Consider the following 15,847-nt stretch of genomic DNA (forward strand, 5'->3'; position numbering starts at 1 on the left):
ATTAATCGTAGCCAGACTAGAGTTTAGGCAAATCCCTTCTCCTAGAAATCTAATTTCATATTCTTTTGATATGAGATGTCATCTTGCAGACAGTTTATTTTCAACAGGAGTTGAAATGGTTTATTTCAACTGTTTATTTCAACAGGCATTGAAAAGATGATTTTGGATCAGAGATTAAATAATAACAGTGGTATGAGAAAGTTAATATAAACAGACAATAGACCAGGGTACATAAGTTAAGTAATGAGATTATGACATTAAGGACAAATGCTCTTTTTAAATTCATATTTTATGCTTAATTTCAACATTCTTTCACTTCTTTGAAATCATTGAAATTCTTTTGATTAAGTCAGTAAAAGCTTCTTTCACTTGCTTGTTCCTCAGGCTATATATAAAGGGGTTTAACATAGGGGCAACTGAAGTAGTAAGTACTAACACACCCTTATTAATTGCCACTTCATCTTTTGCTGAAGGTTTGACGTAGATAAAGATACAACTGCCATAGGTGATAGAAGCCACAATCATGTGAGAAGAACAGGTAGAAAAGGCCTTCATCTTTTGCTGGGCAGAAGGGAACTTTATGATGGTCTTGATGATGTATATATATGACAGAACTACACACAGAAATGTCCCAATATTAGTCAGCACAGCAAGGGCAACAACCATCTGTTCTATGAACCATGTGTCTGAACAAGAGATCTTCAGCATAGGAGAGGCATCACAGAGAAAATGATCAATGACATGATAGTCACAGAATTCCAGATTTAAGCCCAGGCAAAGTGGTGGAAATATAACCAGCCCACCAGCTATCCAACAGCAAATAACAAGTCTTCCACAGATTCTACTGTTCATGATGGTTGCATAATGTAAAGGTTTACAAATGGCCACATAGCGGTCATAGGACATGATGGCCAGGAGAAAAAATTCTGTTACTGCAAAAAGGAAGATGAAAAATAGTTGACTGACACAGGCATTATAGGAAATAGTTTTGTCCCCAGTTGATAAGCTGTATAAGAATCTGGGAATGCAGACTGAGGTGAATAAGGTTTCTAAAAAGGAGAAGTGTTTGAGGAAAAAGTACATGGCAGTTTTAAGGCGAGAGTCTAGTAAAGTGAGTATAATGATGGTAAGATTCCCAGTTACACTTAATAAATAGGAGACAAGCAGAAATATAAAAATCAGAACCTGCATTGGAGGGTCATCTGTCAGTCCCAGGAGTATGAATGTAGGTAATGATGTATGGTTTCTCATTGCTGACTTGTACTTCTTCTCAAGCTCCTCACAAAGTCAAGTGACACTGGACTGTGTTCTCAGTCCAGCGTATGAAATTAACTTGTATGAAATTAAGAGCCCGTGGACATTGGGTAAAAAAGAAAATCCAATCAATTCAATGAATATTCATTTTATTCTTTTACTTGACAATGACTGATCATAACTCTGGGATTATCAGGTCTTTCAGTGTGTGTTATAAGTCTCCTCACTATCATGGTTTTCTGAAATAAGATGGTTCTACTGTCCATATTTTTAGATCTCCTTGCATGCTCTTGAATGTCTATTTTTCAGTTCACCCAAACTCTGTCTTCTACTGCCTGAAATGTATTTAGTTATAGAAATAGAAAGGATCATCTATGCGACATGATTTTTTTGTTTATTATAGTGTTATTTTTCTCCTATTGATTCTTTACTACTCCAAAGTTTGAATGAACTCACAAGCTGCTTAAAATTTTGGTTCCTGTTAAATGCAAATAAATGGCTGAGTTTGACATTTTATACAGAGTCTATATGCCACATGTGCAGTACTTGAATGTTTTCTGTTACTGCAATGACCAAAGAAATTATTTCATTTTATATATTTTACTTTTGGTATCAGAATTGTCATCCAAATATCACTGATACTTTTCCATTTTGCTATTTATCTTTAAGTTTCTATATCAATACCTAATTTTCCCTCCATTGTAACTCTGGTAGAAAGAGTGTTTAATGAGTACTACATAAACAATTAGTCATATACGTATACAGTCAACAAAAACAAGACCTGGAGCTGACTGTGGCTTAGATCATGAAGTCCTTATTGCCATGAAAGTGATAGTGAAGTGAAAGTGAAGTCGCTCAATTGTGTCCGACTCTTTGTGACCCCATGGACTGTAGCCTACCAGGCTCCTCTGTCCATGGGATTTTTCTGGCAATAGTACTGGAGTGGATTGCCATTTCCTTCTCCAGGGGATCTTCCCGACCCAGGGATCGAACCCAGGTCTCCTGCAATGTAGACAGAGGCTTTACCATCTGAGCCATCAGGGAAGTCCTTCTTATTGCCATATTCAGACTTAAATTGAAGAAAGTGGGGAAAACCACTAGACCATTCAGGTATGACCAAAATAAAATCCCTTATGACTATACAGTGGAAGTGAGAAATAGATTTAAGGAACTAGATCTGATAGACAGAGTGCCTGATGAACTATGGATGGAGGTTCATGACATTGTACAGGAGACAGGGATCAACATCATCCCCAAGAAAAAGAAATGTAAAAAAAGGAAAATGGCTGTCTGAGGAGGCCTTACAAATAGCTGTGATAAGAAGAGAATAAAAAAGCAAAGGAGAAAAGGAAAGATATATCCATTTGAATACAGACTTCCAAAAAATAGCAAGGAGAGATAAAAAAGCCTTCCTTAGTGATCAGTGCAAAGAAATAGAGGAAAACAATAGAATGGGAAAGACTAGAGATCTCTTCAAAAAATTAGAGATACCAAGGGAACATTTCATGCAAAGATGGGCACAATAAAGGACAGAAATGGTATGGACCTAACAGAAACAGAAGATATTAAGAAGAGGTGGCAAGAATACACAGAAGAACTGTACAAAAAAGATCTTCACGATCCAGATAATCATGATGGTGCGATCACTCACCTAGAGCCAGACATCCTGGAATGTGAAGTCAAGTGGGCCTTAGAAAGCATCACTAAAAACAAAGCTAGTGGAAGTGATGGAATTCTAGTTGAGCTAGTTCAAATCCTGAAAGATGATGCTGTGAAAGTGCTGCACTCAATATGCCAGCAAATTTGGAAAACTTAGCAGTGGCCACAGGACTGGAAAAAGTCAGTTTTCATTTCAATCCCAAAGAAAGGCGATGCCAAAAAAATGCTCAAACTACCGCACAACTGCACTCATCTCACACATTAGTAAAGTAATGCTCAAAATTCTCCAAGCCAGGCTTCAGCAATACATGAACCGTGAACTTCCTGATGTTCAAGCTGGTTTTAGAAAAGGCAGAGGCACAAGATATCAAAATGCCAACATCTGCTGGATTGTCAAAAAAACAAGAGAGTTCCAGAAAAACATCTATTTCTGCTTTATTGACTATGCCAAAGCCTTTGACTGTGTGGAACACAATAAACTGTGGACAATTTTGAAGGAGATGGGAATACCAGACCACCTGACCTGCCTCCTGAGAAATCTGTATGCAGGTCAGGAAGCAACAGCTAGAACTGGACATGGAACAGCAAACTGTTTCCAAATAGGAAAAGGAGTACATCAAGGATGTATATTTTCACTCTGCTTATTTAACTTATATGCAGAGTACATCTTGAGAAATGCAGGGCTGGATGAAGCACAAGCTGGAATCAAGATTGCTGGGAGAAGTATCAATAACCTCAGATATGCAGATGACACCACCATTATGCCAGAAATCAAAGAAGAGCTAAAGAGACTCTTGATGAAAGTGAAAGAGGAGTGAAAAAGTTGTTTTAAAGCTCAACATTCAGAAAATGAAGATCATGGCATCTGGTCCCACCACTTCATGGGAAATAGATGGGGAAAGAGTGGTAACAGTATCAGACTTTATTTTTCTGGGCTCCAAAATCACTGCAGATGGTGATTGCAGTCATGAAATTAAAAGATGCTTACTCCTTGGAAGGAAAGTTATGACCAACCTGGATAGCATATTCAAAAGCAGAGACATTACTCTGCCAACAAAGGTCCGTCTAGTCAAGGCTATGGTTTTTCCTGTGGTCGTGTATGGATGTGAGAGTTGGACTGTGAAGAAGGCTGAGCGCCGAAGAATTGATGCTTTTGAACTGTGGTGTTGGAGAAGACTCTTGAGAGTCCCTTGGACTGCAAGGAGATCCAATCAGTCCATCCTAAAGGAGATCAGGCCTGGGTGTTCATTGGAAGGACTGATATTGAAGCTGAAACTGCAATACTTTGGCCAACTAATGCGAAGTGTTGACTCATTTGAAAAGACCCTGATATTGGGAAAGATTGAGGGCAGGAGGAGAAGGGGATGACAGAGGATAAGATGGTTGGCTGGCATCACCGATTCAATGGACATGGGTTTGGGTAGACTCCAGGATTTGGTGATGGACAGAGAGGCCTGGCGAGCTGCGGTTCATGGGGTCACAAAGAATCGGACGTGACTGAGTGATTGAACTGAACATAAACAAGTTACCTGCTGCTGTATGACATTAAAAAATTATTATAAGCAACTGAACAAACCCATCCTGAGGAATTTAACCTCAATTGTTTGTACTTTCATGGTCATGAAGGACAAGGGGAGACAGGATGAGACACGAGTTGGAGACCAAGGACAAATGACAATTCCTTTTCAATTATTTAACTTGAATTGGATCCTGCAACAGAGAAATGACATTAGAGGAAAAACTAGGAAACTCTGAATAAAATCTGTATTTAATTTATTTTAATTTTACTTAATTATCTTTTTCAGTGAATCTTTGTCTCTTCTGAGACTATCTCCTCTCTGTGCCTCTGTGGACTTGCCTACCACAGTGGGTCACCTGATGCTCCATGCGAGCTGAGGCCATGGGCACTGGGAACTCTTGGCAGGAGACGGTGTGCTGCTCTGCCACTGACTCGCTGGCGCGGGATGCACAGAGAGTGCACACAGACTCATGACAGTGATGGAGGAGGCGCCCTCACTGCCTGCCTGGCCTGGCCATGACCGAGACCCATCCTTAAATCTGTATTTTAGTTATTAGTATTTGCCCACAGTATAAATTCTTTAGTGGTAATAATTATGCTGTGATTATGCAGGATGCTTCCAATAGGGAGAGCTGGGTGAAGGATATCTGGGAACTGGCTCCACTATTTTGTCAACACTTTTCTAAGTACAAAAGTTTTTCATAATTACAAAATTTACCAAATAGAAATAAAAAAGAAAACTGAAAAGTGAACAGCAGTTGCAGAGCACTTTTTTTCTTTCTGGCAGTATGTTGGGGGCAGTTCTTCACACGCATCATTTGTCTAGTACAATATCTACCAATCCTTTGTGCTTCTTCAGCAATATTTTTGTGGTGATGTTCATTTTATGCCATCTATGACTATATAGGCTATCCATTGAAATTAATGTTTATAGTTAAATTATGTCTTAATGTTAATCATAAATGTGTGAATTGCATGGATTTTGTCTATACCTTATAAGGCAAAATTATAATATTGACTAATAGGACCTGAAGTGCTTGCAGTTTTTGACCCATTGATAACACACTCCTGTGATGAGGATGTTCATGTTTAGAAAGGAATGTTACCTATGAAGCAACTCTTTAGAGTGCTTCCACCAAAGAAGGACCTTTGCTTTCCACAAACCAAAATGACATCTCTCTACAAGTTTAAGTGAAGTCTGTTTCCTGATACAGCTCTGTTCATTACCAGCTTTCCACCCCTGCTTTTCCCTTCACTAAACTGATACTGATACCTGCAAGTTTAGCAAGTTTTGGCTAGTGTACTTCCTACAAAAATGTTTCTTGAAACTTCATTGTGTAAATTCTCTGCTTCTCTTTTTCCCCTCTAGCCCACTGTACTTCTCTGTTACAACTAAATATGTGAATGTAATTTTATTGAGACTGGGCTCTGTCTTGTTCATCAAGATTTCACAGCAGTTAACCTCATTCAGCATTTATTGAAAGCTCAATAAATACATTATTTTAAAATTCATAAATTTTGATGTACTCTTCTGACTCAGACCAAGGAGTGTGTTTTTTCATATAGTGAAATTTCCATTCTCTTTTATGATACATCCTTTAAGTATGTAATTCCACTTGAGGTTCCCCCCCCCTTTTTTTTTCTAACAAGGGTTGATTAGATACTTTTATATTTTAGCTTGAGCTATAAATGATCTAAAAATGCACATACTTAATACACACTATATATAATCTCAGTTGTCCATTCTCTTTCATTTTAAAAATGAGGTCATTAAAATATAAAAATCATTCTTTGCTACTTGGCAGCATAATAAAAGACTTCTGTCCTATTTAGTCCTGGACTAAAAGAAAAAGCTATTTAGAAATTTTTTGCTTTGACCAGAAAGTACTATATATTTGGCCTTTTCTCTGATAACTTACATAGCAGCTAAGTCAAATATTTCCTATCCTTCAGTCATTGTCAGGATACCTTGTTACCTTCCTATGTTGCTGAATCAAAAGATAATATTTGGCTTAGAGGCTTCAATTAAATGGTTACTTGGAGTTTCACCTGGTTGTTTTAAAAAGTTCTTTTCTTATCACTAAGAAAGTTGGATATAAGATCCTACTTGGTGCCTAGTCCCCCAGTGCGGCCTAAACTAGGCTTCCATTACAAGGAAGTACTGAGCATGTTTTGCCTAAAAGTTAACCTCCTCACCTCAACACCAGGTTAAAGGTCATAAAGGGGCCACCAGAGCATTTCTGGTGGTGGGACAGGAATGAACTGTCTCTGCAGCCCAGGTACCTCCCCTCAGTCCTGTCAGCACAACTCCATGTTATCTGACTCCGTATCAACCACCACAGTCAGCCTGTGTGTACTGAGGACAGAGACTAATTTTGTCTTCCAAAAATGCCACTATTTTCTTCTGCAACTCATAGTCAGCCTTTTAAACAATACTCTCATGAAATTAATTGACACTGATATTGATACAGATATTAAAAAACTGGGTTTCCATTAATATGTCTAAGACTATTAGAGAATTTGGTCACCAACTGATGAAACATAAGCATATAAACCACTCAATGGGGATACAGTTCACATAATTTATACACAGTTTTTGTTTAAAATGAGGGTGAGTGTCCTTCTAAAATTCCCCTTCATTTAGATGAAATTCATCATATTGATACATAAAAATAGCTAATCAATGACTCTCCTATAATTACTACTCATATTGAAAAGCCACACTTCATAAGGGGTGGTTGAAACCTTTCATAAAATATTAAAATGACAAATCATATTGGTTATTTTTGTAGAAATACTTTCCTCAGAGGAAACTATTGTTCTAGTGTTCAGAAAAGGGAAAGAAAATGATTAAAAAAAATACTTCTCTGATAGTTGTAACCTCAGATGTCCACTGAATCCGAAAGTTGCAAAGGGTGAAAAAAAAAGTCATCGAGGAAGATCTTATGGTGGGGAGAGAGGCGGGGAGAGATGTGGGTGGTCTCTGACCATTCTTAGGAGCACAGACTCCTACTCACAGAGGGCTCTGAAGTTGGAGACTTTTCACTAAGTCATCCTCCATCCACACAAGATGATTTTTTCAATAGAAAACCTACCTCCCAATGAGCTCTGGAAATCTACTCTGGAACTGCAAAGCTAACAGTAGTTTAAATGGCTAGGTAGGGATCTCCTTCTGCTGTTGGGAAAGTTGATATTCTGTTATTTCTGGCAGAGGACATATTTCTAAACTGGCAGAATTTCTCTTTTAAAAAAATTGACCTAATCTTTAATTAAGTGAAACAAAGAAACATATCCTTGGTGGTCCTGTCTTAAACATTACTAACGAATCTCTTGTGTAATAGATTCTGGGACTGGGCAGGAAACACAGACCTGGGGAAAATGTCCTCAGAGAGGTACCTGTAAATAACATTAGCATTGGAAGAGTCCAGGTATGCAATGATTAGTGTCAGATTACAAGACAAAAGGCAGCCTTCTGTTATTTTATTTCAATATTATTCTAGGAATTTGTAAGATCATAAACACAATTTTTTCCATTTGTTAATCCTGTAAAAATATGATTGGTGGTTAGCTTCAGTATAAGCAGAGAACGGCAACCCACTCCACTTTTTCACCTGGAAAATGCCATGGACAGAGGAGCCTGGTGGGCTACAGTCCATGGGGTCACAAAGAATCAGACATGACTGAGTGACTAACATTTTCATTTTCAAGTATTCCAATAATAATAAAGAAAAAATCTTTTATCAAAAGAAAAGGAAATGTGATAACTTATTGTTGATAGTTTTAAAAATATTTCCCAGATCTTTATAATTCTTTTGTTTTTACATTTCATGGGACTTTTTGTTTTAAATTGAAGTAAAGTTGATTTACAATATTGTATTAATTTCTGCCTTATAGCAATTCAGTTTTACATACACATATATTCTTTTCTATTAGAGTTAATCACAGGAGATTGAGTATATTTCCTGCAATATACTGCAGGACCTTGTTGTTTATCCATTCTACATACACTAGTTTACACCTGCAAACCTCAAATTCCCACTCCATCTATCCTCCACTGTATCTTCTTTTGGCAGCTACTAGTCTGTTCTCCACCGACTTGATGGACGTGAGTTTGAGTGAACTCCAGGAGATGGTGATGGACAGGGAGGCCCGGAGTGCTGCGATTCATAGCGTGGCAAAGAGTCGGACACGACTGAGCAACTGAACTGAACTGAGTCTGTTCTCCATGTCTGTGAGTCTGTTTCTGTTTTGTAGATAAGTTCATTTGTGACATAGTTTAGGTTCCACATATAAGTAATATCAAATGGTATTTGTCTTTTTCTGAGTTACTTCACTTAGTATATTAATTTCTAGTTGCATCCATGTTGCTGAAAATGGCATTATTTATTTTTATGGCTGAATAGTATTTCATTGTATATATGTACCACATCTTCTTTATCCATTCATTTTTGATGGACATTTAGGTTGTTTATCATGGTTCATTGTATTTCTTTACTTATTTATGGTATTATTCTATTTCATTAAAATTTTCAATACATATTTTTGGATATGTTTACATATGCTTTATATTTATTCATGTGCATATATCTTATATTTAGTTTGCTTTATAAGCACATTTAATGATGCTTTCTCTGTGATTTTATTCTAATATATCGATGTGTTATTTTCTTCAAATATCACTTTTATGAGTTCACTGAACGTCTTAATATATAAATTTACTTCATTCCCAATGTTTGGAACTACCCACTCCAGTATTCTGGCCTAGATAATTCCATGGGTCCATCTTTAATTATCAACATACAGAGATATCTAATATTTTTAATAACTAAATTTATATAACTTTAAACTTTCTTTATAATTAGTACCACTTAATACCTAGAGCCAGACATCCTGGAATGTGAAGTCAAGTGGGCCTTAGAAAGCATCACTATGAACAAAGCTAATGGAGGTGGTGGAATTCCAGTTGAGCTCTTTCAAATCCTGAAAGATGATGCTGTGAAAGTACTGCCAGGAAATTTGGAAAACTCAGCAGTGGCCACAGGACTGGAAAAAGTCAGTTTTCATTCCAATCCCAAAGAAAGGCAATGCCAAAGAATGCTCAAACTACCGCACAATTGCACTCATCTCACACGCTAATAAAGTAATGCTCAAAATTCTCCAAGCCGGGCTTCAGCAATATGTGAACCGTGAACTTCCAGATGTTCAAGTTGGTTTTAGAAAAGGCAGAGGAACTAGAGATCAAATTGCCAACATCTGCTGGATCATGGAAAAAGCAAGAGAGTTCCAGAAAAACATCTATTTCTGCTTTATTGACTATGCCAAAGCCTTTGACTGTGTGGATCACAATAAACTGTGGAAAATTCTGAAAGAGATGGGAATACCAGACCACCTGATCTACCTCCTGAGAAATCTGTATGCAGGTCAGGAAGCAACATTTAGAACTGGACATGGAACAACAGACTGGTTCATAATAGGAAAAGGAGTACGTCAAGGCTGTATATTGTCGCCCTGCTTATTTAACTTACATGCAGAGTACATCATGAGAAATGCTGGGCTGGAAGAAGCACAAGCTGGAATCAAGATTGCTGAGAGAAATATCAGTCACCTCAGATATGCAGATGACACCACCCTTATGGCAGAAAATGAAGAGGAACTAAAGAGCCTCTTGATGAAAGTGAAAGAGGAGAGTGAAAAAGTTGGCTTAAAACTCAACATTCAGAAAATGAAGATCATGGTATCACCTCATGGGAAATAGATAGGGAAACAGTGTCAGACTTTATTTTTTGGTGCTCCAAAATCACTGCAGATGTTGACTGCAGCCATGAAAGTAAAAGATGCTTACTCCTTGGAAGAAAAGTTATGACCAACCTAGATAGCATATTCAAAAGCAGAGACATTACTTTGCCAACAAAGGTCCATCTAGTCAAGGCTATGGTTTTTCCAGTGGTCATGTATGGATGTGAGAGTTGGACTGTGAAGCAAGCTGAGCACCAAAGAATTGATGCTTTTGAACTGTGGTGTTGGAGAAGACTCTTGAGAGTCCCTTGGACTGCAAGGAGATCTAACCAGTCCATTCTAAAGGAGATCAGCCTTGGGATTTCTTTGGAAGGAATGATGCTAAACCTGAAACTCCAGTACTTTGGCCACCTCATGCGAAGAGTCGACTCATTGGAAAAGACTCTGATGCTAGAGGGGTTGGGGGCAGGAGGAGAAGGGGATGACAGAGGATGAGATGGCTGGATGGCATCACTGACTCAATGGGCGTGTGTCTGAGTGAGCTCCGGGAGTCGGTGATGGACAGGGAGGCTTGGCGTGCTGTGATTCATGGGGTCGCAAAGAGTCAGACACAACTGAGCAACTGAACTGAACTGAGCTGAACTGAATAATTAGTAAGTTTAGAAACTTATTTATATTTCTTCTATTTATGATAAAAATTATTTCTCTAAATTTCCTATATAAATATTTTTGCACATATAACCACTTATATACATGACATTCTTAGTTTTAGGTAGAAACATTTTTTCAATTTATGGCTTTGATATATTTTTTTTACCAGATGTGTTAAAAATATTTGTAATCTCAGTGTGGGAAAATAAATCATTAGAATGAATGTGATTTGGTGGATAACCTTCATAGATTGTTTTAGAAAAAAAAACTCAGCATTTTTCTTTGTACCAGAAAGAGTTCTTTCAACTACAGAAAAATAGATGATCAGTAGACAGTTCAGTTCACAATTTTGTTTGCCTTAGTCTAAGAGGACATCTGTAGAGGGTCCTGGGAAGAATTTCCTCCAATTACAATTATAGGAATCAGAAAATAAATGAAAAACCAACTCCACTGCAGTAACGACAACCCTCTCCACTACTGAGAGGGTGAGAGAGACCTTAAGAAAAAACTAGGGGTGTGCACATAGACACAATTCCAAATAAACTGGCCCAAACCTCATTGAATTCTCTTTCTTCTTTTGTACACTACAACACTATCACTTTTTTTTTTTAAACAATTTCTAAAACACCCTTGTTAATTTATCCTGTCAACACTTATTGAGAACTTATTTTATATTCTGTACCCTATGTCTCTTCAGGTAATGGTGGCTTTATCCCAAAATGAAAGGCTACTTTTATGTGAATGCAGGGCAGACCACAACTTGTGATGACTCAGCCAAATAGCATTTGAGAGACACCGTCCAACTTCAGGGACAATGTCTTATATTTATGACACATGAAAGAATTTAGCCAAATGACTGGCATTTCATACAGGTGGCCTTCTCTAGAATTCAGTAGGCAGAGGGCAAACACTCCTGTGGCTTGAGTATGAATTACACATATACACATTTGGGAGTTGCAAATAAGTCTGTTTTCTTTTTCACCAGGGAAGATTGGGATGAGATTCAAGATTTATAGAATTTTTTGTGCTGAACAAAATTTTCTATTAAGTAGCAAAGCAATTGAGTTTCCCATTTGTTATAAAACACTGAAGTGGTTCTAACTTCAGTTGTTAGTGTGAGTTCTGGGCTTCCCTGGTGGCTAAGGCAGTAAAGAATCCATTTGCAATGCAGGAGATCTGAGTTCAGTCTCAGGATCCTGTAGAGAAGGGAATCGCTGCCCAGTCCAGTACTCTTGCCTGGAGAATCCCATGGACAGAGGAGCCTGGCAGGGTCACATGAAAGGCAGAAGTGACTAAACAACTAAGCATGCACACATAGGAGTTCCAGCTAGATGAAATAGACAGACTTTCCCAAATTCTCGTCGTTTCAAAGTCTACTTTGAAGTGAATTCACTGGCAAAAGGGAAGATATAGGGGGATGGACTAATTGGATTCTATTAGCTGGTCAAGTTTAAGAGTTACACCTGGAAGACATCTGGGAAGATGAAGAGATTAACAACTTCTGAGAAAACTGCCTCTCATTGCTGCTGCTGCTGCTAAGTCACTTGAGCCGTGTCCGACTCTGTGCGACCCCACAGACAGCAGCCCACCAGGCTCCCCCATCCCTGGGATTCTCCAGGCAAGAACACTGGAGTGGGTTGCCATTTCCTTCTCCAATGCATGAAACTGAAAAGTGTAAGTGAAGTTGCTCAGTCGTGTCTGACCCTCAGTGACACCATGGACTGCAGCCTTCCAGGCTCCTCTGTCCATGGGATTTTCCAGGCAAGAGTCCTGGAGTGGGGTGCCATTGCCTTCTCCAGCCTCTCATTATTTCTTCCCAAATAATACAAAAATGGCAAAGTGAATTCTACACCAGAGGTGGACAAACATTTTCTGCAAAAGGTCAGATAGTAAACATTTTCACCTTTTTGGGCCCTAAAGGTGTCTTTTAAATACTCAACTCTGCCATAAAAGTAGACATAGATATCATGCAAATAGTGAGATATACAATCTTTTTTTATAAGAACCAGTGTGGGTAGATTCTACCCTCAGGCCTTAAGTTTCTGTGTCTTGCTCCAGAATGTGGGCCTTACTCCTAAGTAGCTTTTCCAGTGTTCAGCTAGAATCCTATCATTGAGGAGACATTTATTCACAAGGGCTGTTTACTTTGGCTGGGCCAAAAGTCCAAGCCCAGTGACTGCTTCAGTTCAGTTCAGTTCAGTCGCTCAGCCATGTCCGACTCTTTGCGACCCCATGAATTGCAGCACAGCCAGACCTCTCTGTCCATCACCAACTCCAGGAGTTCACTCAAACCCACGTCCATTGAGTCGGTGATGCCATCCAGCCATCTCACCCTCTGTCGTCCCCTTCTCCTCCTGCCCCCAATCCCTCCAAGCATCAGTCTTTTCCAACGAGTCAACTCTTGGCATGAGGTGGCCAAAGTACTGCTTAGCCTCTACTATCTCTGTCGAATGCTCAGCGTTATCACCGGTGAACATGGATTAAACTTTCCCTACATGTGTTTAGTCAGTTGCTCAGCCAAGGACACAAGAGGAACTCGTGTCCAGATTCCAGTTCAATGCAGGCCTGACTGGAGGATACTGACCATTTCAGCTGACCTGATCTTGACAACTAAACTCAGAGAGACAGTCATGTTGAGCTTAGTCTCTGTCTCATAATGTGAACTGAACTAGTGCTAATTGTGGAGTCCATTTACATAATTTCCCTTTTATAGAGGGAAATTTGAGCTGCTTGTCAAAAATTTTCTCATATACTCAATTCAGTTTCATGATTATTTAAGAAAGAAAATATGGTTTCAAACTCCTTTTCTGACAGAGATGGAAGCAAAAGTACTAATTTTTGTTTTATTCTTTTTGTTTTTATGTGTGCATGTGTGTATGAGTGCTAACACGCTATTGTTATACAGGTGTGGTTTAAAAATTTCACCTGTTTCTTGAAGTAAACTCTCGTATATTTTGTGGATCATTTTTGTTTTCAGATGTTTGATATTTATTTTCATGTTTGGCTTACAATATGATTTAGTTGACAAGCCTATTTTGAGTTCTTTTATTTTAATGTTTATCTTGTTAATACTTTAAACAAAGATGAAATATTTCTTCCTATATGTCACATGTTTCAGCATATTTATTGAGTGTGATTGTGAAAATTCCTCAGTTGTGTCTGACTCTTTGTGATCCTATGGACTGTAGAGCCCAGCAGGCTTCTCTGTTCATGGAATGTTCCAGGCAAGAATATTGGAGTGGGTTGCCATTTTCTTCTCCAGAGTGTATTTATTATACAAATGCAAGTTAAAGGAGTCCAGCAAAACTATTGTTCTGAAATTTTCCCAGGAATCATAGATAATATATTTAACATGGTATACAATTCTTTTTTTGAATAATATTAGAAAAACGTAGTGAGAGGTGAAGGAAGATTTTGTTTCTGAGAAATTCTCATGTTCTTTTAATGACATAAATCATTTTTGATTGAGATTACAGAGAGGGATAAGTAATTTGTTCTAAGTAGTTTCACAATTAGGATTTCCAGAGAAAAATGTTTAAGCAAGCAATACATTATTTTTATCTGATGGTTTAAATCCAGTATGCTCTTAATTGTGTAAGAAAAATGCAATTTTTTTGATTATGTCACTGACAGCTTGTTTCACCTGCTTGTTCTTCAAAGTATAAATAACAGGGTTCAACAGCGGGGCAACAGATGTAGTGAGCACAGACACCCCTTTGTTAATGTCCACCTCTTCTTTGGCTGAAGGCTTGATGTAGATAAAAATACAGCTGCCATAGGTAATGGAAACAACAATCATGTGAGAAGAACAGGTGGAAAAAGCTTTTCTTCTCTGTGATGCAGAGGGAAATCTTAGAATTGTCCTGATGATATACATGTAAGAAAGAACAACCCCTATCAATGTAATGATGAATGTCACCACTGCACAAATTATAACTATCTGTTCAATGAACCATGTATCTGAGCATGAGATCTTAAAAAGAGGAGCTGCATCACAGCCAAAATGATCAATAGCATTGGAGTCACAGAATTCTAGCTGGAGGCCCATACTGAGTGGTGTGATGATGATCATCAGCCCAGAGATCCAGCAGCAGAACACAAGGATGGTGCAGACTCTACCATTCATGATGGTCATGTAATGAAGGGGTTTACAGATGGCCACATATCGGTCATAAGACATGGCTGCCAGGAGAAAAAACTCTGTGGCCCCAAAAAGTCCAATGAAAAATATTTGACTAGCACAGGCGTTATAAGTAATGGAATTGTCCCCACTTGATATGCTATACAGGAATCTGGGAATACAGACAGTTGTGAATGAGATTTCTAAGAAGGAGAAGTTTCTAAGAAAAAAATACATAGGTGTTTTAAGATGAGAATCCAGGAATGTTAGAATGATAATAGTCAGATTTCCAGTAATGCTCAGCAGGTAAGTAAGAAACAAGAAGACGAAAACAAGAACTTGCAGCTGTGGGTCCTCTGTAAGTCCCAACAAGATGAATGTTGTTATGACTGTATGATTTCTCATGACCACCTTTGATGTTTTAGGTAATCTATATGTAAAAAGTCTAAGAGAAGGTATCCAAATAGATAAAAAAAAGTAATTTAAAAAAATCAATGGAATAGAAAACAGAAACAAGAGACAAGATGAATATAATCAAAAGCTGATTCATGGAGAGGATTAATAACGTGGATAAAACTGTCATTGAGACTGATCTTGAAAGAAAAAAAAGATGGAATTTATCAGAAATGTGAGGTATGGCATCAATATAAGTTATACAGCTATTGAAAAGATAAAAATGTCATGTTTTGAAAAAATTTGCTAAATGGATTCAGCAACTTGAATGAATGAGTGAATTCTACGAAAAATACAATTTATTAAAGTTAATGCAAGATTAAATATCTAACCTATATAGTTCTATTTTTAACATTAAAGTAAACAAGTGAAAAGTAAAAGTGTTAGTCACACAATTGTGTCAACTCTTTGCAATCCCATGGACTGTAGCCCACCAGCCTCCTCTGTTCATGAAA

General features: G+C 37.9%; 2 protein-coding genes across 2 annotated transcripts; both read right to left on the reverse strand.

Moving 5' to 3' along the window:
* Positions 1–312: 312 nt before the first annotated feature.
* On the reverse strand, positions 313–1,251 carry LOC109558744 (olfactory receptor 6C2-like). Its single transcript, XM_019960076.2, has one exon. It carries the CDS (start codon positions 1,249–1,251, stop codon positions 313–315), a length of 939 nt encoding a protein of 312 aa, XP_019815635.2.
* Positions 1,252–14,405: 13,154 nt separating this feature from the next.
* LOC109558432 (olfactory receptor 6C2-like) lies at positions 14,406–15,344 on the reverse strand. The gene has a single exon (XM_019959852.2). It carries the CDS (start codon positions 15,342–15,344, stop codon positions 14,406–14,408), a length of 939 nt encoding a protein of 312 aa, XP_019815411.1.
* Between the last annotated feature and the right edge of the window lie 503 nt (positions 15,345–15,847).

The sequence above is a fragment of the Bos indicus genome, chromosome 5, assembly GCF_029378745.1.
Source record: "Bos indicus isolate NIAB-ARS_2022 breed Sahiwal x Tharparkar chromosome 5, NIAB-ARS_B.indTharparkar_mat_pri_1.0, whole genome shotgun sequence".
NCBI lineage: Eukaryota > Metazoa > Chordata > Mammalia > Artiodactyla > Bovidae > Bos > Bos indicus.

What these genes read in the sequence shown, in the direction of transcription:
- LOC109558744 (XM_019960076.2), bottom strand. Translation starts at nt 1,251, where the DNA reads ATGAGAAACCATACATCATTACCTACATTCATACTCCTGGGACTGACA.
- LOC109558432 (XM_019959852.2), bottom strand. Translation starts at nt 15,344, where the DNA reads ATGAGAAATCATACAGTCATAACAACATTCATCTTGTTGGGACTTACA.